Source organism: Eptatretus burgeri, chromosome 16, assembly GCF_056783735.1.
Source record: "Eptatretus burgeri isolate ZD-2024b chromosome 16, Ebu_testis_v1, whole genome shotgun sequence".
Lineage (NCBI taxonomy): Eukaryota > Metazoa > Chordata > Myxini > Myxiniformes > Myxinidae > Eptatretus > Eptatretus burgeri.
Genome location: NC_140976.1, coordinates 54,327,242 through 54,353,741, shown reverse-complemented (window position 1 = coordinate 54,353,741; position 26,500 = coordinate 54,327,242). Strand labels below are relative to the sequence as shown.

Genomic DNA, 26,500 nt, shown 5'->3' with positions numbered 1-26,500 from the left:
CAAGGCATTGTTGAGTAGGCCGAACAAAATGGTGGCTTTAGACTACAGGGGGCTGATCAAAATGGCACGCTGCCATCTTCGGAAGGCTTAGTGTTTTTTTTTTTGTGATGGGCACTCATTAAATTATCTTCAAAAGGGGCATTTAAATTTACCCAAACACCCAGTTTTCGTTCAGCCACTCCCTTGGAGTTCCCTTAGTATGCATGAAAAGTTTGGGGCTGCTAGGGTTCAAGGTTTTGTAGTTATGGTTGAGCCATCCGAGCCTTCAGAATCCGTGTCAATCGGTTATTCACCACACCGTGAACTCCCTAGCTCCCGCTCATCACTTCCGGTTGCCTCCGGTGAGAGGAATCCGAGATCCAACAAATTTACATATTATCACAAGAAAGGCACAATGATGTTGCTGCAATGGAGGAGACACACTGACTGACTGACACATTGACATTTGTTATTATAGTTTGGAACATTTGAAGAGATGAAGTCAGTACACAACTAGAGAGTTCAGAGGACATCTTGGTCTGTGCAGTCTTGGGAAAAAGGACATGGGAAGGCTCTTTCATACTTTTCCTTAGCATTTCCGAACACAATCCATATTTCCTACAAGCCGGATTGCGGCGAGATAATGGTGGGTGGCTACACCGACTATTGGTCTGGTCGCTCTGATGGTTACCATACCCAAGGAGTTGCTGTAGCTGTGTCCAATAAGCTGACCCCAATGATAATTGAGGTAACACCGGTCAACGAGCGTATTATGAGACTAAGGATTCGTCACTCCTTAGGTGTCATTTCCCTGGTCTCTGTTTATGCTCCGACTGAGGCGAGTGATCTCACCGTGAAGGACACATTCTACGCCACGCTCGAGTCTGTGGTTGATCAGTGCCCCAGAGGAGATACACTTCTAGTCTTGGGGGATTTCAATGCATCAACTGGAACTAATAGGGATGGTTACAAGACATGTGTTGGTCTCCATGGGTCAGGAACTATGAACCAGAATAGCACTAAGTTCCTTGACTTTGCAAGAAGTCATGGACTTAGCGTGGCTGGTTCATGGTTTCAGCGCCCACAAGCTCATTGCTGGACTTGGTATTCCAACGCTGGCAGTGTGGCAAAGGAGATTGACCATGTCCTCGTTGGCGGTCGCTAGAGGATGATCCAGAACTGCAGGGTCTACCAGAGTGCTCAGTTCCTCAATACTGACCACCGACTTATTGTAACAACTCTAAAGCTGCACCTTAAATCCTGGAGAATGGTACCATCCCAGCCTAGGTTGGATGTTGCCAAGCTCAGGGATGAGAGAGTAGCTGAGGAGTTTGCGAACAGGCTGAGTGGACATTTGGGGTGTATGGGTGCTTTGGGGGGTCCTGAAGAGTTGTGGAGCGCCTTCAAGACCACCATCCTTGATGTTGCCGGTGGATGTCTTGGAACTCACCGCAGGCAAAGAAGAATATTGTCTCTCAAGGGACACTGGATACTATTCACCAGAGTCGCAGGGCCAGGCTGAATGGCAGAGCTGAGCTGTTCAGGGAGCTGAGGCGTAAAACTGTACGTGCGCTAACAGTGGACAAGGAGGCCTATGTGCGAGGAATCCGTGAGGGGGTAGAGCATCACCTGTGGACAGGTGATTCTCGTCCCGCTTAAAGGGGAATTCGCGCATTACGTTCATCCAAGCCCATCCCTCGGAGCACTGCAGTTCGAGCAGAGAGTGGTAGGCTCTTGACAGAGGAGTCCGAAGTGAAGGCCCACTGGGCCGGTTACTTTGAGCGGTTGTACCAGGCTGATCCCCCAGCTGTCGAGTTGGACGTCAAGGGTGTTACAATCCCTGTTGCTGACCCTCCAATCAACTGTGGTCCACCTTCGCTTGTGAAAACACAGGCTGTGGTGAACTGGATGAAACGGGGAAAAGCTCCAGGGATCTGTGGCATCCATGCTGAACTTCTCAAGGCTGGTGGAAATGCTGCACTCGGGTCGTTGCATGCAGTTTTGTGCTCTGCCTGGAACACAGGCATCATCCCAACTGATTGGAAGAGGGGCCTTGTTGTCCCTCTCTGGAAAGGGAAGGGTGATCGCCAAGACTGCAATAACTACCGAGGGGTGACGCTGCTCTCAGTGCCGGGCAAGGTCTTTGCTTGGATAATTCTTGATAGGGTTCGCCACCATCTGCTTGAGCACCAGCGTCCAGAGCAGTCAGGCTTTACACCAAAGAGGTCAACGATTGACCGTATCCTTGCACTTCGTGTCCTCACCGAACGCAAACGAGAGTTTCGGCAGGGGTTGCTTGCAGCTTATGTTGATCTCTGTCAAGCGTTCGATTCAGTGAATCGGGATGCCCTCTGGAGGATTCTTGGTCTTCGTGGGGTGCCACCAAAACTGATCGATCTGATGTCTGAACTCTACTCTGGTACAGAGAGTGCTGTGAAGTGTGGTGGTACCATCTCTGACTTATTTCCAGTTGTTACTGGAGTTCGTCAGGGGTGTGTACTGGCCCCCACACTTTTCAGCACTTGTATGGACTGGATTTTAGGGAGGATGTCGGAAAGATCAAGCTGTGGTGCATCGTTTGCAATGTCAAGATCTCGGACCTTGATTTTGCAGATGATGCAGTCATCTTTGCGGAGACTTTAGACATTCTTTTGGGGGCCCTCGAGGTGCTGAATGAGGAGTCGGAGCCACTGGGATTACGGGTTTCTTGGGTCAAAACTAAGATCCAGGCTTTCAATGACATCTTGGATGCTGCTGTCCTGTCTGTGTCTGTTTGTGGTGAGGATGTTGAGGTCGTGGAGATATTCACTTCCCTTGGCAGTGATATTCATGTCTCTGCTGGCTGTGAGTCAGAGGTCATTAGACGTCTGGGTCGGGCCTGGGGAGTCATGGATTCACTGGATCATGGGGTGTGGCGCTGCCGGTACCTGTGCGGGAGGACGAAAGTCTGAGTCTTCAGGTCCTTGGTACTTCCAGTCTTGCTCTATGGATGCAAGACTTGGACTCTGACCAAGGATCTGAGACGGAGACTTAATTCCTTTGGTACCAGGTCTCTTCGGAAAATCGTTGGCTATCGCTGATCGGATTTTGTGTCCAACGAGCGGTTGCTGAGAGAGACTCGGATGAGATTTGTTACCTGCATAGTCCGTGAGCGTCAGTTGCGGCTGTATGGACATGTGGCTCGTTTTCCTGGCGCTGATCCTGCTCACCAGATTGTCTCAGCGAGGGAGTCTCGTGAGTGGAGGAGGCGAATGGGCCGACCGCGTGCCTCGTGGTTGCAGCAGGTTGACCAGCATCTCAAGGAGATGGGGATGGGCCTGGCATCTGCCTGGGGAAAGGCCAGAGGGAGGCCCCTGGAGTACCGGCGGAAAGTGGACGCAGCGACACGCTGTTCTGGCACATGCTCCCATACCTGACCTGACCTGACCATTTTGTCTGAATCTCAATATTCCTCAACCCTGAGAGCATAAGCGGGAAATTTGATTGGTCAAGATGGTATAAAACGACGTAATATTTTGTCCAAGTACTGCTAAAATGGAGGTTTTTGGAAATGCCATCAAGGTGATTTATGTTATGCATTATTCAAGTATATAATTCAATTGAAATCCTAGAAGGGTACTTGGTAGAGCGCATTTCTCCACCGCTTGATGCCTGATCCACGAGAACATATCGGGCCCAATACATTTTTGAAATAAAATGCTATACAGCACAATATAGTTTTTGGCCCCGTCTCTCAATGGTGAAAAATAAGTTTGAAAATTAAATAATAATCGTATCCAGGTACAGATTCGGATCTTCACTAAAATCGAATCAATTCTTCCTCGTCACACACCCAACATGTCCACCAAGTTTCATCCGGATCCGTCTACAACTTTTTGAGATATCCTCCACACAAACAAACAAACAGACAAACAAACAGACAGAAAGGGGTGAAAACATAACCTCCTTCACCTTCGGTGGCGGAGGTAATAAACGAGGGTCTGTGACGCAGAGAAATGAACAATTCCATCCGCCGGTCAGAGGAAGTGCACAGATGTTGTCACGACGAACATCTTATTCGAGACAAATCACAGATAAACAACATTGTTCATAAATAATGAATACATCCTTGCTTAATACACATCCAAACCTTTCATCACGATTTTAAACGTGTCGGCTTTCTGTGGATCACCCTGGAGAATGACTTGCATCAAAATTTTAAACAATGGGTTCACTTTAAGGACTTCTCTGGTCTCCTCTCTTAATTGCAACACACAGACAAGAATAAAAAGCTCGAGAAGACACAAACAGTATGCTTTGTAAATTGTGAATATATCTACGAGTTTGCATCATCTTATGTCTGTCTGTTTTGTTTTTCCAAAGTAAAAATTTCATCCCCTTTGCTAGTTTTGTGCACGCGCGACGATTTAAGCCATCCTTCTGTTTTGTTTTTAATTTTGCATCCCAGGTGAGCAACTCTTGTTTGAGTGCGAAGCATGTCTGGCCATCTTCATCCACTTTCGCTAATTATATTATTTATTTTTGTTCGTGGGCCACAACCTGTACGTCTCGGGGGAGTGCTGCGATGTGGATGAGACATGGTTATAATTGGTTCAGAAAGCTTTTATTGTGTCATATTTTTCCTTTGTGTCCTTGAAAAACATTTATTGGGAACATTGATTAAAATTCAAAGTAAAGGTTGCTTCATTTTTGATAGATATTAACAAAAGATTGCTTTCAGTGTTTTAAAAGTTGAATGTAAACAGTGCGACAAAGAAAGACAATGAAGATGAAAATATACTTATAACAAGAAACTGGTACACAGGAAAAAAAAAATTTAAAAATAAGGAAAATAGTCATGGTGAAAGACAAAAAAGTTTGATGGAGGGTTGGGGTGAGGGGAGTATAAATTGATGTTTTGGGTTTTTTTGTATACACAGCTAAGAATCGTGGAAGAGCTAGAACACTGAAATGATCAGAACGTAACAGAACAAAAGAAACGGTGGAGAAAGAGGAGAAACACCAACAGCAGGATTGAAGGACAAAATAGAGGGAGACTTGGACAAGTAATGGGTGTGAGGAGGAATGGGGGGCAGGAAAGGACACATGGGATGGACAAGGTGGATACAGAAGGAAACTCTAAGGAAGGAAAAACAAGAAATTTGGAGGGAGGTGGGCTTGGGAGTGGGTGGCGGGAGGGGGGGGGTTGGAGAGAGAGTTAACGATGGTAGAAAAGATCGTGGTTTTATGAATTGGGGGCGATCTGAGATGGTGGTGAACTTGAAGACTTGAAGCTTGACTCTTGGCTTGAAGACCTGGAATGAAGAGTGAGATTGAAGAGAATGTGGAAGTTGGTTCCATGGGTAGGAAAAAAGAGGAATGAAAGAGTGGAGGTGAGCAGTGATCCTGGATTTAGGTAGTTTCACCAAAAGGGCGTTAATGGTGGACCATTTGTGCCCAGCAAATCCTGGGCGGTGGGGAAGCACGGAAAGAGCAGAGGGTGCAAGACGAGAAAGGAGGCCGTAGAAGACAGAGAGACCACCGACTTGTCTGCGATGACGAAGTGATAGACTCAGCCCCATCACGGAAGATTCCAATAACCTTGAAGGCTTTGTTTTCCACGTCAACAAACTGAGCAAGATGTGAGGCAGAGGAGCAAGTCCAGAGGGGAGCGCAGTACTCCAAAAAGTTGCATAAGAACATCTTGTCGGTGGATAGGAGTTCAGGTGAGCCAAGGAAGGACTTTGTGCATGGAGGTTACCCAGTTGGTGAGTAGCTGTGGAGGCCAACTTTGACATGTAATTTGCCCAAGAAAGATAGTGTCTGATCGTGAGATCCAGGAGTTTGAGCGACTGAACTTGGGATTGTTAAGAAAGTTGATGGGAGGGTTTGCCGGACAATCCTTTCAGAGAGAGACAGTGAGAGTTTGAGATTTGTCAGCGTTGAAAGACATATTCCAAGTGTTTGAACAGATTGTGATTTTGTCAGGGTCTGAAGAGAGGGAAGAGGCTGCAGCCTTCCTGTCTGTCACGGCAGAGGGTGCAGTCATCCGCAAAATAGATAAAGAGGATTTCCCAGAGAGTCAGAGAGATCATTGATGAAGAATAATAAATATGAAAGTTATTCAGAAGCTGAAACATGAGAAATTTAGGATAAATTGAGAAATAAGAATAGTTGTGGGTGGGGGGTGTTGTGAGTGGTCAGAGAGGAAGTTGGAGTGGTGTTGGAAGTGATCAGCTCAGATTAGGTGAAGGAGTGAGGAAAAAAGGACCAAACCAAACCCTCATTGCAGAAGAATAAAAGGAAGAAAACTTGCAGAGACAATGCAAAGTGGACAGCAATGAAAACAGAGAGTCGACAGAGCACATATGCATACCTGTGTAGGCATAGTGGACGAGGGCCCATAGAGCAGCTGGATCCACAGCCTCCATACGCACCTCATTCTGCCGTGCCTCCCGCACCTCGCTCGTGAACATGGCCGCGAAGTAATCTGAGACAGCACTCAGTACAAGTCTGTTGGGGGCACAATGCGATCACACCACCGTGAAACACATGGTACCACCCCTTGAGCATGATCTCCATTTCCACATTACATCATGATGAAACCAAACAAAATACATTAAAAAAAATTAAATTATCAACACTATCAATGATGTGTTATCGGGCAAGCAAGAAAAGATCAATGATGTGCAAGGAAGAGTGTTATTTGGGGACAAATGGAAATGAGACAGCCAGACATACCTGATTAGTGAGAGAAATATAGATTGTATAATCACATCACATGACATCAACGTACGGGAACAAAGGTGTAGACATCTGGGTTGTACACAACTTAACAACCACACTGCACATGTGCATAAGTTCATGAAAGATTAACTTATGCTGAGATGTGATGTGGTGGTTATGACAAAACCTTGAAGAATTATAGGAAAGCAAGAATGGGATTGGATGGCTTACGTAGGGGATGATTACATCGGTGATTACAAGAAGTACCAATTACTGGGAGTAAAGAGAGAGGTGGTGAACAGCAAGTTGGCAAGCACTTGCTTGCCCATTTTTGAGAATGGAAGAAGATGGATTGGTAAAAAAAAGCTGGCGGAGTAAAACCACGGAACTTAGCAACTCAAAGAGGAAGTCTGCACTCAACTGTCCTGTCTACACTGAGGAAGACCTCAGCCCTGCACCTTTGTCACCGATAATTATCGAGACACTGATGATGCCAAGGGCTTTCAATCCAAACTTAGAAGTACAATGTGGATGCAGGAAGGAAGCTTCTTGAAAAAACAAAGAATTCAAGTGAAATAAAATAAAAGTTTTAAAAGCTGTAGAAAAAAACAACAAAAACAACGCATTTATTCGGAAGCTTATCGCCGTTGATGCATCGTCTTTTACACCACCTTGGTTAACACGTTAGTCGTTCAATTAATTATTTGTGCCTCTTGTTTGTGTCCTTTATGACGTCCTTAAAGACAGCAAGTTTCCTGTTTGGAATGATTTTCAAATTTGTTTGACAGCCAGCAAAAAAAAATAAAAATACTTTACTTCTGTCTGCGCATGTACACTCGGGACGAGATTCCGTACAAATTTGCCAACTTCAATGCCAAAGTACGACGAAGTTGCAGGCTCTTGTTCCGAATCATGTTCCAATTCGTGTTCTCCATTGTTCAAAATGTAAAATTCAATTGAAATTAAGTAGTTCCCCGATTAAAGACTTCCGTCCATCAGACGGACAGTGTGAACCAATTGCTAAACCCTGCATTGCACTACGCTGCGTCTGTGGGTCAGCAGCATCAGCATCAGCATCATAAGACAAGCAGCATCACAAGCACAATGGTTTCTCAGTAATTTGCTTGGAATTCAGATGAAGATATGAATTATCCCCCAGATTTTCCAGATTATCTAAAAGTGCTTTGAAGTGAAAGAAAAGCAATGGCGGATTTGATTTTCATACCTTATACTAGCCTCCAAATTTTAATATCGACTCTCAGTTTCAAACGGATCTACCGATGAGATGACCTCTACAGATGTTGCTACTGTGTATACATTTTGTGTTTTTTTTATCACCAAGAATATGACAGTTGAAGGGACCCAAAGGAAATGTAAACGTTTTTACCATGTCAGTAAAATGTATGGCAAGTTCAGTTAAATTTCTGTTTCAAAGTAGCTTCAAGTTCTCCGGCGAATATGAGTTCAACCAAGCGTGTTAGCAAGATTTTGATTCGGGGATTCCCTCGTACTTCCCAGAACTGCAGTGAGGACAAGTCGGGTAAAACTAGCATGACTCACAATGACCTAAACGAGCTCACCTTCCCCGTCAGTGCATGAACAACACAACAGTTTGTGATTTGTGCACAGCTATTATAGAAAGAGCTGACCAAGAGGAACCAAAAGCAATGTTGCAATAGATGCCCGGCAGCCATAAGCCACTTATCCCTCGAGAAACTCTCCTGACGGCTGACAGCTCCAGCTAAACACCCAAAAGTCGAATGGACCATGAGGCCATGTGAGTCTGTTTTTACCGTGCCCTCCGCAGGTGGTTCTATTCACCTTGAATTCGCTGGAGGACACCTGCTATCATTTCATAAGCACACCGCCCAAGCCAAACTCTCCACCTGACTTTGTTCCCATTCTTACGTCATCATGTTGAACTCTTGCTTAACTACGAGATAGCAACCATCTTTTCCTCAATAACAATACGCATAAAATATTCGATATTCACATCAATGGCGAGTGTTTTTGTTTTTTTCATTTTCACGCACATCCAAATTTAACAAGAAAATTGCTGCATTAATGAGCGTGCAAGAATAAATTCCGGTTTCGATGGCCGAATAACCATATCACGAAGGATCTCAAGGAATGTCAGGTGCAGGAAATACCCATTCCCCAGGCACTTGTATGTAGCACTACCTGTGTGCTGGGATACGCTCGCTTCCAACCACAAGAACGACGTCACAAAGGCGCTGGTGCAGTAGGAAGGCCTCCATTCGCTGTAACGTGCGCTCTGGATGATCTTGCACAAAAAAGGAATCCTCACCCACCGGTATCACTGTCTCGGTGCTGTCAAAGGTGCAGAGGCGGAAGGAGCCGTGGTTAGGCTGAGAATAATACAACATATACTTATCAATAAAGGAAGAAAATAATCACTTGTTTTGTTAAAAAATGTAAACCAGCCTATTTCAGTGAACATCGGGGCAAAGGCCTCCCTCAAGTCGTGCTGAGCAATGTTTGGCATACTCTGAATGATGTTTGCCAAGTGCGGGTTGGCGAGAGTGAGCAGCCATGTGCGCGTTATGGTCACATAACGTATCATCACATAATCCACCACACCTATAAATCTGAGAATTTGTTGGGTAACAATAAGAGAAAGCAAACATATTAACTTGTTGGTTCGAAAAGATACAACAGTGAAGCTTCAAAGCAACCATTATTTCTTTTTTCATAATTGTGCAATCAACTTTCACATGCTCTTGAATCTCATTCTTCCTTCCAGGTCTTCAAGATAGCTGTTCTCCGCCATCTCAGATCATCCCCAATCCAAAACCATGATCTTTTCTACCCTCGTTAACCCACCCAAACCCCTCCTCCTTCCAAATTTCCAGTTTTCCCTCCTTGGAGTTTCCTTCTGTGTCCATCTTGTCCACCCTTTGCTGTTAGTGTTTCCATCTCTCCCCTCCTCTCTCTCTCTCTCTCTCTCTCTCTCTCTCTCTCTCTCTCTCTCTCTCTCTCTCTCTCTCTCTCTCTCTCTCTCTCTGCTGTTCCTTTTGCCCAGTTACGTCCTAATCCGTTCAGTTTACTCATTCTAGCTCTTCCACGAGCCTTGACTATGTATACAATCTTTTATTACAAACCACAACCCTAAATTTCGTTTCCACTTTGACAAACATTCCATCGGGAAAATGTGGAACGTCAGAATTTTCAGAAAACCATCTTCCCAAAGCACAATTGGTGGAATATTAAGGCTGTTGACATGTTTGTTGCATCATCACATGCATGGTAGTGTGGTCGAAATCACAAATACCTACAAAGCTTGAAACTTTGGCAATGGTTTTCACTCAGTCCTGGGGTGTGTTCAGTTACCACGCATCCAGCGAGCGCTTGCCAAGCCAGCCATTGCTTCTCGACGGTTTTGAATGGAGTACTTTCTTGAGTGCTTAAGCCACTTGGCAAGCACTTTACATGAAGCTTGGTAACTGAACAAACCATAAACCACCAGTGTGAACCCCCCGATCAATGACCGTACTGTAGCAGCTATAGAATGACAAATGGAACATTGTGGATACATTTCCATCCTGGTATAGGCAGTGCATCATGAAACAAGATAGAGCATTAAACAATAAACAGTCGAGCCGTGGTATATACATCATAGTAGATCTGAGAACGAGTGCAGACTCACTGACTCTCCAAATGATGCACACAGCACCATTGTGATAGCTTCTCGTGCTCCTTCGGGAATGTGCGAGGTTATTGCGTCACTCAATAAATTCCCACATCCATATATACATATATAAAGAAAGATGTCAGCAATAATGGTGTATGAATAGTAGATGTTAACCAGCTTAATCATTATTATTATTATTAATAATGAATTTGTCTGTGAACTTCCAGTCTAGCCCTCACACACAGACAAACCTCGACAAGAACAGAGATAACAAAAGTATGGCCCTTGACAACACCACAACATGCAAAGACAGACAAAGGGTGAAGACCACACAAATTAACAAGAACAACCGCACATTGACCACAACCTGCGACGCAAAAAAACCCCACATGGGCAGTGTATGGTCAGCAGAAGCCTACAGGCCTGAGTGTTAGGCCTACCAGAAAACCAAGATGGTGGCCATATCAATTTGTTTGGGTGTCATGGTGGGTGGAGTCAAATGGCAAATGTGGGTGGGGTCCGGCAGCTGCCTGACCAATGAGTGGAGGTTTCAAAAATCGACTCCCTACAATAACCCCAACAACAACAGCAGCAACGTGGAGCTCTTGTCGACCTGCGACATGTCTCAGCTTAAAAAAAAATGCATCACATTAATTATCTCTAACTTGAACTTAATGCATGTTCAAGGTAACAAAAAAGTTAGACATATGGTTAACTTAGGCATAAAAATGTTATGGTGAAGTTATACAACTTTGTCGAACTGTGCGTAAGCTATTCGTGCGTGTCGGCCTTGCAGAATATTTCAAACCATGGGCAGGGCAGGCAAACTCAGGAACAGGAACGGATAACTTTCACATAATTAACATTCAAAGTACAAAATAAACTTGTGGTTAAATTGGAAGTAAAACTGCTGTGGTTAAGTGTGACTACCTTGTCAAACTGTGCAGGCCTCTTGGGTTGCAATATTATTGATTCGCAAAAGTATCGTCGCTTTGCGAATGGATTTATTCAAAAGACAACATGTTGTGCTTTTTTGGTGTTGTTGTTGTTGTTGTTGTTGTTGTTGTATACCTTGTCGATACTTGTATGAGAGCTAACGCACAACAAGGGGGGGGGGCATGAGACAAGAGGGGCGGGAGTGGGAGGGACAAAACAGTGGGGATCAGAGACATTAGGAGATCTGTGGAAGGGAGAGGGATGGGGTGGGGAACACGGGGTATACAAGATGGACATTACAGGGACTTTCAGGAAGGAAAGCAGAGAATTTGAAGGATGTGGGTTTGGAGTGGATTAACGGGGGTAGAAAAGATCGAAGTTTGGATGGGGGACCATAAGAGGTGGTGAGATTACAAGGTGAACAAATCCTCTGTGCTCTGTTAACCAGGATATTGATCAAGGCAATTTTGTTTCTCGTGGAGCTGTAGGAGTCCCACCGAGTATACTGCCCTGTGAAAGTCGGCTTCCGGAAGACGGATGTTGTGAAACCAAGGTTGGATCTATCAACCAACACGTCCAAAAACGGTAACGTGTTTGATGACTCCAGCTCCGTGGTAAACTTCAGCGCTGGATTCCTACAGCTCCACGAGAAACAAAATTGCCTTGATCAATATCCTGGTAAACAGAGAACAGATGATTTATTCACCTTGTAATCTCCCTGCTGAAATTGACCAAATCATGAATATACTCGGTGAGAATGGTTATCCTGAGCATATAGTTATGAGATACATACAAAAGTTTCTAAACACGACAAGAGATCGGAAGATTGGTTCGGACAAATGTCCAGTCTATATCAGGATGCCCTGGAAAGGGCAATCATCACGAAGGTTTGAAGTACAAATCAAACATATTGTGTCCAACACGTTTCTGGCTGTGCAACCCCGAGTAATCTTTACCTCTCGCCGTTTGCTGATGTCAGTCAACAAGGATGTGCTACCCACCTCACAAACCAGGAATGTTATTTATGACTTTAAGTGCCGATGTGAAGCTCGGTACGTGGGCCGCACAACACTAAGATTGGCTGATCGGATGAAACAACACGTCCCCTTGGCGATTCGAGGAAAGATTGTGAGGGTTAGAACACAACCAGTGCGAGCATGTAGAAATATCCAGCAACCAACGACCACTGTACCTGCTTCATCTGCCATTGCACAGCACCTGGTTACCAACCCTATCTGTGCAGACCGGTACAATGCAGATATGTTCAGGATGTTGAGCTGAGGTCGGAGCTCGTTTCATTTACGTATGTTGGAAGCAATCTTCATCCTTACCACCGATCCAATATTATGTCGTCAAAAGGAATTTGGACGATCTCTGTGTCTCCTTCAGCATGGAAAGATCAATCGAAGTTTGGTAACAAATGGTGAATGGACCTTAAGGGAAACCCATCCCCCCTCTCTCCAGGATGCGGTTGCAAACGTCAATCATCGCCGAACTCTGCTCCAGCCAATGGGAGCTCAAGGTGAAGATGATGAGCCAACCAATGGGCGTTCAGAGTAACCGTGACGACATTACGGTTGAACTCCCTGTGTGGGTGTTCGGGTCGGGGTGGGCGACCCGAGACAATGGGGAAGGACGTCAATTTTGTACACCAATGGACATTGAAGCCGTACACCAGATAAAAATCAAGGAACTGTCGTAAAGCATCCGCAAATGAGGTTTATAAATAATCAGTGTCTACCTTATTGAGACATGCGTATAAAGCACGCGGCTTCACTTCCTCCATCACTTTCTGCGATTTTTACCCTGAAGATTTCAGCACAAAAAGCTTCGGTCACTATTATGTCGTATTTGTTTGTATCCATATTAAAGTTCTGTTGTACCAAACATCTGTATATATATATATATATATATATATATATATATATATATATATATATATATATATATATATATATATATATATATATATATATATAATAAAGCTCTTTCTAACCACTGACTGACTGACCTACTCACTGACTGACTGATATTAGAGATCGGTACCTTCCGGGTGACGTAGAAAGCTGAAATTTTATGTGCCGATGGACATCGAAGCCGGTACACTGGGGAGGGGGGGGGGTCACAGAATCATCGGAGAGCATCCATAAATGAAAATATAAAGAAATTGATCAAATAAATAAATAAATAAATAAATAAATAAATGAAAAAATGCAGGTGGGCGACCCGAGACAATGGGGAAGGACGTCAATTTTGTACACCAATGGACATTGAAGCCGTACACCAGATAAAAATCAAGGAACTGTCGTAAAGCATCCGCAAATGAGGTTTATAAATAAATGCAAAAAATTAAATGAAAATACATGAATGAAAAATGAATTGCAGGTACGCGAGCCAAGACAAGGGGGAAGCACGGTTCGTAATTGCTGACAATGTGTCAGCATATCCTGTTGGTATATATTGTTGTGGTTTTATAAACCGCATGCTGAAATTGAAATGCACACACCACATAGACTTTTAGAATAGTTGCAAACGAACCAACACACGACCCAGCCTCCCTGAAATGATTGCTCCATTCCCTGGCTTTGTGCCATGAACATTGTTGGATGTTTCGGGTTCATCCCAGGAGCATGGGGTAGAAGGGATTACCCCAATGTTAAGTGCACAGCTCTGTTCATGATGACAGCCAGAAGGATCAAATGACTGAATATCTGGTCGGGCGGCAGAATTGGCGGGGATGTGGGGGAACCCTCCAATGGCTGGCATGGGGCCATCTCGTGGGGTCTGACGTGGCCCAATGGCTGGTCTCAGGCTGCCTCGGGGGATCCGACGTGTGGCTCTTTGGCCCCGCCTGCCACCAGGGCTATAAAGCTGCACTCGGCATGCTGATTCACTCTCTCTGTCGTTGCCCCAGAGATACCTTGATCCTGGTTGCCACGCTCTCTCTCTGTCATCGCCCCCGAGTTAAATTGACCCAGTTTTTTTGCGCTCTCTTTCTTCTTTTGCCTTGAGCTATCGGGGTCCTGGTCGTGGCACTCGCTCACTCTCTCTCTCTCTCTCTCTCTCTCTCTCTCTCTCTCTCTCTCTCTCTCTCTCTCTCTCTCTCTCTCTCTCTCTCTCTCTCTCTCTGCCTGGGTCATTGCACTCGGTTCTTCCCTGGTCTTGGATGCAATGGTTCATGCTCCTGACGGAGCTTGTGGACCCTCATTGGTGGAGAGCAGTGTCGAGGCCATTTCGGAAAGCGGTATCAAGTTGGGGAGGGTGACGGTGACGTATGTACCAGTCCCAATTTGTCTCCTGTGTGTATGTGGTCTAATGGGTACCCTGATTTGTTAGCCAGTAGGTAAAGCATAGGTTAAATCTGCCACTTGGATATTTGCTTTCCCTTGTTATAAATACACACCTTGCTTACACTTTTTTTTATTGGATTTCCCCTTTTCCTGCCCTGGTTTCCCTTTGACACCATTAATGCCCTTAAGTGCCCCTTCCTCCTTCCTGTACCCCCTCATTGCTCATTGTAAATAAATTATTGTTGTTAGATTTCCAATCTGCCCATGGTTGTCCTTTCTTACATGGGTCCAGCAATGTCCGTATGTAGATTAGCCGGGAGGTTATCATTCCCCATTAATGGGCTCCCCTATCAGCCCGACATCATGTTAGCGGAAAGCTCAAACGCATTAATCATGATCTAATAAAAATAATAGCATAATTGCCGAGGGCGTGATTCCCCGATAAGGAGATCACGTGTTCCTTGGTAAACAGTGTCAGACGGAGGACCCTAAGTCACGTGGTCAAGTTATTGGCGTTCGCGGTTGTTTAGTGACCCACCGCGACACAGTTTTTCGTGTGCGATGGCTTGCGATACCCGGTGAATCTGGGGAGAACCAGGCATACCCTGCACCTTCATAGTACCCCCGTGACCCTGGGTCTGCAACAATATATATGACCAAGGTTGTGATGACATCTTCACCACAGCGTCATGCCTGCCAACCCAGAAGTTCATGTAATGTAAAATCAAAAGCTGTCACCAAGCAGCTTCCCTTTTCATCTGCTTGGTGACCGGGGGAAACTTGCCGTAAGTCTTTCACGAACCGCGTGGTTCGTTCAACTAATGTTCGGGCAGGAATTCGGAATTTGGCCAACGTGTCGGCGATAGTTCACACATACTTTTCGCGAAGGACACCACAGGATCTTTAACATCCAACAGCAAATATCGGCGTGCGGACACACACACACACACACACACACACACACACACACACACACACACACACACACACACACACACACACACACACACACAATTGGGGCTCGAGCATGTCTATCACCCACCATGGCCCGACACTTATTTGAGGCAGAGCTTTCAACACGGATAGGATCAATAGAATCAAAATCATGTGTTTAAATGTAGCTCTGAAAAATATTTCAAGAAGAAAAGCTATTTGATTCTCCCTCCACCCTCCCTCTGTTGATAACACACAGGATGCGCACAGAGCCATCTTTCTTTGTAAAAAAAAAAATATATATATATAAAATAAAGTTCATACATGCAGTTCTTTTTGCTACATAAGGCGAACATAAAAGGCCCGGTGTGACAATTGGTGTAATTCATGGCATGCAGCTGTTGAAGACCATAAAAATCGGCTCACAAATCATACCATACCAAACCAAATCAAAGTCGAGTCAACCAGCTACTGATTGATGCCTTCCAATGACAAATCAGGAACTATGAACCACTCTTTTCATGTCTCCTGCAAGTATACATGGTAATCATGGTCAAACATTCATGAAATGTTCCAGGTATCCACTGCGGAATTTTTGTGGGAACACCGCCACGACACATTGAAGCTGTAATTGGGCCCAGGGTGTTCCTATAACCGCCATTAACGCCATTTTGGAAGTTTTGGCCGAGTAATGTTCTTCGTGGTTCTGAATTAATCCTGTATTATGGCAGTGAGGGACTCGGAATGGCGCACACATCATGCCAGAATCCAAAAGGAGGTTTTTTGGGGTTTTTTTTTTTACCCTTGGAGAGGAGCAAGCAGCATGGTACTGCCTGGCTATGCAGCAGGGATTCTGAGAAGGGTTAGAAAGGAAGGCCTAGTGTGTACGTTGATGTGGTTAAGGAAGCAAAGCGCAGTGGGAGGCTAATACCGTTGCGACAGCTGCAGCGGTCTGTTGTCACACACACACTCTTAATTGCCTGTTTGAATGTCTAGTAATTGGCCCTCGAGGGAGCACCATTTTGGAACACCTTGCACCAACCAAAAGAGGAAATAATTACAATGGTTATTATTTTTATATTTAGGTTCATGAATAGAAATATCGACAGAAAGAGTGAATAATATCTCGAGAAATGCTGAGGCTCGTGAAAGTTTGATATTGTTGTCATTATTATGACTATTACAGGTATTATTATCATTGGGATAATATGCGGCAAAACTTGCACAGGTGTTACCCCCAAGCCCCATATAACCTTCTCTCTTCTGGATGCATGTTCAACAGCTGCTTGACTCGATAAATGTCCTAAAACATCTGCACCAGAGTGCTCTGTGAGTGAGTTTTGCACGAAATTTCAAATGAAACCGAGAACGACACTCGGTAGAGCGCATACCTCTGCCAAGCTGAACAGTTTACGTCTTGTATCCCACTGATAGGCCGCATCTGCATCTGGACCATTCGGCCTCGTGCACACCAAAATCGAAACAATTCTTCCTTGCGACACCACCCCACCTGTCCACCAAGTTTCATCCAAATCCGTCCACAACTTTTTGAAGATATCGTGCTATGTGTCATTTTGGCCCCATCGCTCAATGGTGAAGAATCATTGAAAAAAAAATAATTCTCGTCTCCAGATCCGGATCTTCACCAAAATCGAATCAATTCGTCCTTATCACACACCCAGCCTGTCCATCAACTTTCGTCCGAATCCGTCAACAACCTTTTGAGATATCCTGCTCACAGACAGAGTTGAAAACACAACCTCCGTCCGCCTTCAGTGGTGGAGGTAAAAATGTTCAGGTTACTGAACAAAAGGACTGACTGAGAAGGATGTACATATACAATGGTGGTGGTAGAAGGGGTGGAGGGGGTGGCATCTTCTCTCACCTGACTCATACTGATATTACTTTACCTTGTTCCCCCAGGTATTACATTCAATGCCTGGGAAATACAGTGGATATTCGCTGTTTGTGTTTTCATTCAATTTCAACTTGATCCGTTGGTCTTACCAAAGCAGGTAGCTCTTTCCCATATCACATATCAGTTGCAGAGGATGTCGAGATGGTGGTCTGACTCAATGGTGTTTAAGACATGGGAAAAATATATAAATAAATAAAATAACAACTTTGTTCCAGTATTTTTTGCAACAAAGTGCAAAACTTGGTCAAAATTTTGCATTCCCATCTTGGGGTCAATCGTAGAGCTGGGAAAATGACTGGAAAGAGGTTCCCGTTTCGTAAGTGCCTTGGCACGTTGGCTGAGTGCACACAGGAGACTCCTTGATGATGTTACACTCGGAGATTCGTGATCCGATTGTACAAAAGTGGCGAGAGAGACGAGCGAGTTGGAGGAAATAAAAAGACGGACGAAACAGCACCTAATGAACAAATTGTCACTTAGAAGTTTGCAAAGCAATCAAAGCAGCAACGTAACAAAGCAATCAGAGCCTTATAGATAGAATCAGACTTTCCTGCTCATTGACTGCAACCGAAATGATATTGATATATTGAAGTTACGGTGTTCGGTGCGCAGAATTCAATATCCTGGAGACTCACGAGACTGGGTTGGCTTGGCAGGATGGACTAGTGGTGCACACACAAGCCTGTAAGACATCTCCAGCCTGGGTTTGAATCTCAGCCCAGCTACAAACTGTCATCCTGGTATCTCGCAGAGAGGACCTATATTCGTATTCCTGCTCCAACCTATAGAGGGTGTTGCATCAGCATCACAGCCACACCCTCAGCCAATGATGCGACTTGGTTTGAAGGCTTTCCTCACAACAAGCGATGACTTCATACCTGTGTCCTGGTGGTGGGTCTCATACGAGGTATAGGGTCCAAGATGTACACCGCCAGAAGTAATTTTCTTCGTAAGAAAATATTCTCTAAAAATAAGAAAAGTTTTCTTGAAACAAGAAAAGCATGAGAAACTTTTTTCTTGCAGCTAGAAAGATTCTCTCATGGGTTTCATTGCTTCAAGAAAACTTTTCTTAGTTTAGGAAACTATTTCTAATGAAGGAAATGATTTTTTGGCAGTATAGGCCTACTTTCTTTGCCGCTGTTGTGGCAAAAAGATGTATGTGCAACGTTTGTAGAATTTTCTGGAATTCGAGATCAGCTGCAAGACCATCACACATCATTTCCTTGAACAATGACCGGTGAAAACGGAAAGCTTTTGCAGGATCTCTGTCCGGAGGGAGACAAATGGACCACCTGATGAAAAGGTATGAATGGAGGAGGGCCTTCACCGAGGACTGCAGCAACAATGAAATCTGAGCACACGGCTCATGATGCTGGGATCCCAGGTTCAAGTCTGATGCCGCTGTTTAAATTTGCCAATTGTCTATTAACCTCCGTGGAATTCACGTTAAAGTAAATTAATGTCTTCAAGTATCCATGTCTACGTGCTCAATGTACAATGCTCCTCCATGAACCTTAGATCACCAATAAAATAATAAGCTTTCAGACATGCGGTGTCATCTGGTTGGGTGGCCTACTCAGAAACATGGCAGTTTAGTGTCCTCATGCAAAAGGTTGGTTTTCATCCCGTTGTTGCGTCCACATATCGTTCCACTGCCCCAACGCCGGTGCATTACCTCCTTCCACGAACCTAGACTTTGTATACAAATAAAACAAGAGTGAGAATTGTTTTGCAATCCATGTTCTCTACCGGTCCCAATGAAGAAGAAAAACCCCCACCATGTTTGGGTCTATTCCACAAAATAAAAGGAAAATAAATTTTAATTTACTGATATCTTTTGTAGACGAGAAACCAATAAAGAAGCTAGGATAACAAGCCAGAGATACAAGTAAGTTTGATTCAATGCACATTCGAGCCGAAACCGGAAACGAAATGAAGAAGAAGAACCTTTCTACCAACCGTGTTTCGTTCGTTTCTCGGCTTTGCCTATTTCATAAGAGAAAAAAAAGGACCACTGAACCTGCAGCTTATCTGGGCCCTGGCCTAATGTTATAACACAAATTTGGGAGGTAGCATTCTGACTGGTGTGTCTGGAGAAGAAGATTTTTGAAGGAATTTACCGAGTCTGCCATTTTGACCTACTTAAAGTCACGTGACCAGAACGAGCTTTGCAATCCCCGTTACCAGTCAGGAGCGGAATGTTGCTGCCAAATTTGAGCCAGATCGGCCAAGCAGGCCAAGTCGAAATAGGAGATGGACGGACGGTGCATGATGACAATACCTTATCTAGAATTCTAATTCAAGACAAGCTAATAACCCGATGTACATTCATGAAGCAAAAAACATGCATATGGCTTATGTGCATATATAATACATCGTGGTTATATACCTGGGATCATTCCAATTGCAATGAGCCATGGACGACACCCAGGCCTAAGGCCTGACGATCTGTCTGTGCTGCTTCATGCAATGGCGGCACATGATTTTATTGCGGTGAAGTCAGGCCAACTGTCCAGCCAATGGGTGTAAAGCATTGATGTGGAGTCAGGGCAGCTGGATGCTGACCGAGGTATAATATGTGATATTTTCCAAGTTTGAAAAGGGCATAACTCTATGAAAATTGCCAAAATGCCCTGAAACTCGAACATGTTCCGTAACTTATCATAATAAAGCCACTTTCCAAGTTTCAGTTGAATATGTTAAAGTGTATGGGTAAAAAGGCTGTAAAACCTCAGGTGGGATGGACGAATGGATGACAAATCTATAGTCCCCTCCGGTGAAACCAGTAGACCGGGGTCTAATAAAATGAAAGGACTGCGTGAGGGCACAGGAATGATAGGTGGTGCCAAATCAGACAATCAACAGGGCTTCTTGTACTCTGGTATTGGGGAGAAAGGGGAGAAATTTCGATTCCACAAGGGTTGGCTGGTTTGTGAACCGATGGCTCGTGATGTAGGGAACCCAGATTCAAATCCCATCGACTGTACATGTCTGTCCAGCATACAAATGTGCTTGCAATCTATCTATTAATTTGTAATTGGTCACTGGCTTTGACACAACACAAATTTTTATTACGGAACCAAGGCAATGAAAAGCTAAATATATCAAACAAGCAGTTTCAAATGGAACACCTCTCTACCATGAGAGCATTTAAATGGCATCAGATGTGGCAATAAATGGGAATTGTTGCTCCCAGATTGCCGGCTCGATGACAGAAGATGCCATTTGAATTTTGACCGTTTCCATCAATACCCTGTTTAGAATATTTGTCTGCGTCCTCCTCTCCATGAGCTGTACATCAAGATAATGGAATTAAAAAATAAATAAATTGTTAAAAGAACATGAATGTCTTTGTCCATACTTCCCCACTCCCATCTATTTATTATATATTCTGCTGAAATTTTAACTTGAGTTTATTTCTTTAAACTTTAACGAAAAGGGGGGGGGTGGGGAATGCAAGCAAAAATAAAATGATTACACTCGAAAGCAACGTGAAAAATAGGACCACTGGACCTGTAGCTTATCTGGGCCTTGGCCTAATGTTGTAACCAAAATTTGGTAGCATTCTAACGGGTGGGGCTGGACAAGAAGGTTTTTGAAAGAATTTATGCGATTTTCCCAAACATTTACGAAGCCCGCCATTTTTGACCCACTTGCTATCATGCGTTTGGCATGACCTCTGCAATTTAACATTCCTACCCTGACATAATGTTGAAACCCAAATTTGGTAGCATTTTGACTGGTGGTTCTGGAGAGGAAGATTTCAAAAGGGATTAATGCGATTTTCCCAAATGTTGACCAAGGCGGCCATTTTAACACACTTAAGGTCACGTGATCGGCATCACTTCAGAAATTTAACATTCCTAACCTGACATAATGTTGTAACCTAAATTCGGTAGCATTCTGACTGGTGGGTCTGGAGAAGATTTTTAAAGGAATTAATGCGATTTTCCCAAAAGTTGACTAAGTCGGTCATTTTGACACACTTCCGGTCAAGTGATTGGCATAACCTCCACAATTTAACATCCCTGCCCTGGCCGATTGATGGAACCCAAATTTGGTGGCATTCTGACTGGTAGGTCTGGAGAAGAATATTTTGAAGAAATTTACTGTCAGCCATTTTGACCTACTTCAAGTCATGTGACTGGAAGGAGCTTTGCAATTCCTGTTACCAGTCATAGTGGGGCAACTTAGCATAACAATTGTGCATTTTGTGAGGAAAGCACCAAATTTGGCACACTAGTAGCCTATCATATTATGAACAGATTTGGATATTGGGCCATCTCAAATTCAGCCGCTGATGGCTGTGGCAGCCATTTTCCACTGCCATCAAAAAATTTGAGATGGCCCAATATCCAAATCTGTTCATAATATGATAGGCTACTAGTGTGCCAAATTTGGTGCTTTCCTCACAAAATGCACAATTGTTATGCTATATTTAGCTACGTTGCCCCACTATCAGGATAGGAGAGGAACGTAGCTGCAAAATTTCAGCCAGATTGGCCCAGCAGTTTGGCCGGAGAAGTCGAAATAGGAGACAGACAGACGGATGGATGGAGCGTGTTGACATTACCTTGTCTGGAATTTAAATTCTAGATAGGCTAACAAAAAAAACACTCTTCACTTGCAGCAATAAAAAAGTACATTTCCTCTTTGCTTGCGGAAACTGCCGACTCTTAATATATTGCAACACTATTAGAATATTTATATTAATATTTTGTCATGAAAGCAGATCGCACAAAACGGTGAAAACACAATCTGCATCGGTAATTGCTGAAAAAAAGGACCCCTCTGGACTGTATCGTCACGGTTTGTAAAAGCAGGTTACAAAGCACGGTGTTGTATTCAACGAGGTTAGTCTTTCTGCACGTTCCTAAATCTTTTCTTCACAAAATTTAATTGTCCGAACAGTAGAAAAAGTTAAGTTTTATGCTTTGCTCAAATAAATACACTTAGTTATAAAAAAAAAAAAATCCACGAATTTGTTAAAATTTTCAGATTTCACTCCAGGTTTCGACACTTATTTAGTCCACGAGATATGATTCACAAATCAGATATAATATATCGATGAAATACTTTAATTAGTCCGTGAGAGTGGATGGTGTTTCCATATCAAGGAATGTTTGAATGGGCCGAACAAAATGACAAATTAAGACCTCAGCACGTTGACCAAAGGGGTGAACAAGGATGACACCTTAATAAAGGATAATTATTTAAATGCCATTCATTATTTTCAAAAAGGGTTGTTTAAATTAACCAAAACACCCAATTTTCACTCACGCACAGCTTTGGAGCTCTCTTAGTATTCATGCAAAGTTTGGGGCCCCAAAGTTTCTTGGTTTTGGAGTTATGGAGGACACACACAGACACACACACATACACACGTTAGTATAAATATACACTTTACCATCTCCACTACCAACACACAACTTTGAATTGTTTATTTACATATACTTCACCATCACTGCCACCATCATTCCATCTTGAATAATTCATTCACATACCTTTTACGATTCAAAAACCCGACACACTATGTTGAATAATTTAATTTATTTATATACACTTTCCCATCTCCACCACCACCACCACATTTATTTCTACAGTTAGCTTGTTATTTAAGAAATACTAAAAATGAAAATACTAAAATATTGCAGCCAGCAGGTCGGATTCCAACCAGACTCGGTGGTGTGATTGTTGGAGCGCCCACTCTGATTCTGTCTGGGTTCCTAAGCGCCGAGCTCCCAGTCACTGACACCAAAGACTTCAAACATGGGTTCATGACATATCATGTGGCAACGGTTTGAATGGGAACATGAACAGGCCAACCCGACAGGATTTGAAATCAGTGGATTCGTTTTGTCCACATGTGGGGTTCAGTAATGGATGTAATCGGTGACTTGAGAAGAATTTCAAGTCAGTGCTTGCAGAATTGTAGTTTCTGCAGACAATTTCATTAAATTATCACCTTCCAAGACGTGTCTCGTGGCAATTTAAAACACTTACCTGAGAAAGCCTCAATAATGGAATGGAATCAAACCATTGATCTTTCAATCGCCAGTCAAGTGATATAAAGCACGGCTGTTTTGGCGTTGTGGATTGGATTGTGGTGTGGTGTGTGTGTGTGTGTGTGTGTGTGTGTGTGTGTGTGTGTGTGTGTGTGTGTGTGTGTGTGTGTGTGTGTGTGTGTGTGTGTGTGTGTGTGTGTGTGTGTGTGTGTGTGTGTGTGTGTGTGTAATGAGAGTGTCTCCATGTACTGTGTATACATACACCTGCGCACATATATATATATATATATATATATATATATATATATATATATATATATATATATATATATATATTATAAATTTATATATGCCTGGTGTTGGCTTAATGCTTAGAGTGGTGGGCTTGGGATCCGAGGGTCCTGAGTTCAAATACTGCTTGGCTGTTAAATTAATACCAGGTGGGGTTGATTCAGCCTGTCATCCTTCTGAAGATGGCAAAATGAATACCAGCTTGCTGGGAGGTGTTGGAGTGGTGACCTGTCCAGCATTGTGCCCAATAGCCCAGGAGACTGCCTGGGAAGCACAAATGTTCTGTACAGTGTATGTTCCCAATGTATGTATGTATAAATGTATATATGCATAAATGTATATATGCATATATATATATATATATATATATATATATATATATATATATATATATATATATATATATATATATATATATATATATATATATATATATATATATATATATATATATATATATATATATATATATATATATATATAAGGGTGTTTCAAGCCTGGTGTTGGTGCAGTGGTTAGGGCAGCGGCTTGGGATTCAAGAGGTCCTGAGTTCAAGTCCCGTTGGGCCACTGAATTAATACACCAGGGGGTTGACTCAGCCTGTCATCCTTCCGAGGTCGGCGAAATGAGTACCAGTATACTGGGCCGGTGTATACCCCGGTTAAAATACGTGTACCATATCCCTGTGTCGTAAGAGGCAACCAGGGTTGCGTCAGGAAGGGCATCCGGCGTAAAACATGTGCCAAATCACGATGCGGATCATACGGATGATCCACTGTGGCGACCCCGAACGGGAGCAGCTGAAAGAAGAAGAAGATATAAGGGTGTTTCACTCATGGTGGTAAAAAAATGAAATTTGTTGAAAATTGTCAGAAGGGGTGTCCCCTTGTTTCTTATGACCCATAAATATTTTAGGCAAATATTTGGTTTGATTCGTCAATATTTACTGGTCCCACAGTTGGACAAGATTCCACATTTCAAGTTGGACAAGATTCCACATTTCAAATGAAACTTCGAAAAAATCAAATGGAGGAGAAGACAAGAAATTGCAACGAACGTTTATTGAACTGAAAATTAGCAAAAAAATTTATGAAAAAGAAATGTAGAACAATTATGCAAGTAGAGCAGGGCAATCAAATCGTTGGGCTCAAGGAGCAGGAGGGAACTTAGCAGTCACTCCAGCCTTTGTTCTCTTGATGGTCTTGCGGTCATGATGAACAACTTTGAGGAGGAACTGCTTCTGCTGCTCGTCTTCGGTTCGGGCTTGGAGTTTTTGTATCAGTGCCACTCCTCTCTCTGCTGCATCATTGGTGACCTGCAGTCCTCGGACGGTGGCTCGAGTTCGTGGATCTTGCAAAACATCTTCCACGTTATGGGTAGTGACCATCCTCCCAGCAAAGATCCCAATGGCCTCTAGTGTTCGCCCTGTTACCAATTTGGAAAGACCGTCAGGGAGAGTGAAGTTCTTCTTTTCAAGTCTCTTGAGTGCTTTCGAGGTTGCTGGATGGCTTAGGTTCTTGATCATGGCCGCCCAGTCATCGGGAGACACTCGTTCGTCGAAGAAGGCGAGGGCCACTCCCTGCTCTGAGAGGTACCAGAGGTGCCTTTGGAGGGCCTTCTCTGCCATTGACCCGAGTTCTCTATCCACAAACACCTGGAGAATCGCCAAGAACTCCAGGTCATTCTTCGGTGCACAGTTTGGGACAGCTGCCTCATGCCAGAATCTGACGTAAATGAGACTGACGAAACAGGCCAGTCGTCGGGCTCCGCGTTTTTCCGAACTCGTCAGCTCCAGTTGTTGCAAAAACAGGGCAATCTTCAGGATATAAATAGCCTTTGCCATCCATCTCGCCTGATGGTAGACTCCAGGGGCCCTAAATCGAGGCAGATCTCCGCTCCATCCTCCTAGGTAGAGAAGAGAGAGCTGAAGGAGTTCGAGATAGTCCTCTCTTGGGTGGGCTGCATCATGGATGACTCTCCTGAGGAAGTCCATCATCTTCAGCCTTTGTGATTCGCTCCACTCATCCAGGGGTTGTTCGTCGCTGAGGGTACCGGCAGATGTCTTGTCCAAGACGTCCCATTTTCCTCGGAATCGTTTGAAGAGGGGAATGTCGGGAGCTGGGGAGAGCCGAAGAGGAGTTCATAGGTGTTCTTCAGTACCACCTTGTGAATGTGATGTCGGAATGCCAGCCAAAGAAGAGGTCTTCCAAGGGACTGTTCAATTATGGTGCAGGCTCCGCTAATCATGCCACTGTTGGACGCAGTCGTATCAAATGAGAGACCGATGATCTTGTCAGCAATCTGATACGTGTCCAGCAGCCGAAGAACGGTATCTGTTATCGACATATCGGTATTGCTATCGACATATCGATATGCAATTATCGACATAGCTGACTAAGGGAACCTGTATGTTGTGTGCAATTGAATTCCAAATTCCTAACAATATTTAAAAGTTCATGATAGACGCTCTCAAAAGGCACCGTACATGTGATCAGTATTTAAGGAGATCCGGATCTTGTCTATACAAGAGCTGAGGCCAAGAGATTAAGTTTTTGTCTTCACAAAAAGAAGAACAAGAAGAAGATGAACAACGCCGAGCTCTCTATGAGCAGCGTTCGCAACGCGAGACGCTGCTAAAAACGTCAACATACCATTCAAGAGTGTGTGACCTGTTAACACGATCCCATTTCGCTAAGATTTTGCATGAAGCACTTTTTATAGGAAAGGTTCAAAGGCAAACCTGTGCTGATAAAATTATTGCACTTCAGAAAAAATGAAACACCCTAATATA

The 26,500-nt window shown here is 43.8% G+C and overlaps 1 protein-coding gene across 2 annotated transcripts in view; it reads right to left on the bottom strand.

Annotated features, from left to right (window-relative positions):
* Window positions 1-26,500, bottom strand: part of LOC147011086 (kelch-like protein 5) — a 125,885-nt gene that overhangs the window by 86,859 nt on the left and 12,526 nt on the right. For both annotated transcript variants that reach the window (XM_085858663.1, XM_085858664.1), the window contains exons 2-3: window positions 8,866-9,015; window positions 6,335-6,471 (exon numbers count right to left, since the gene is read on the bottom strand). In XM_085858663.1, coding sequence (XP_085714789.1) covers window positions 6,335-6,471; window positions 8,866-9,015 — 287 coding nt within the window. The remainder of the gene's footprint in view (window positions 1-6,334; window positions 6,472-8,865; window positions 9,016-26,500) is intronic.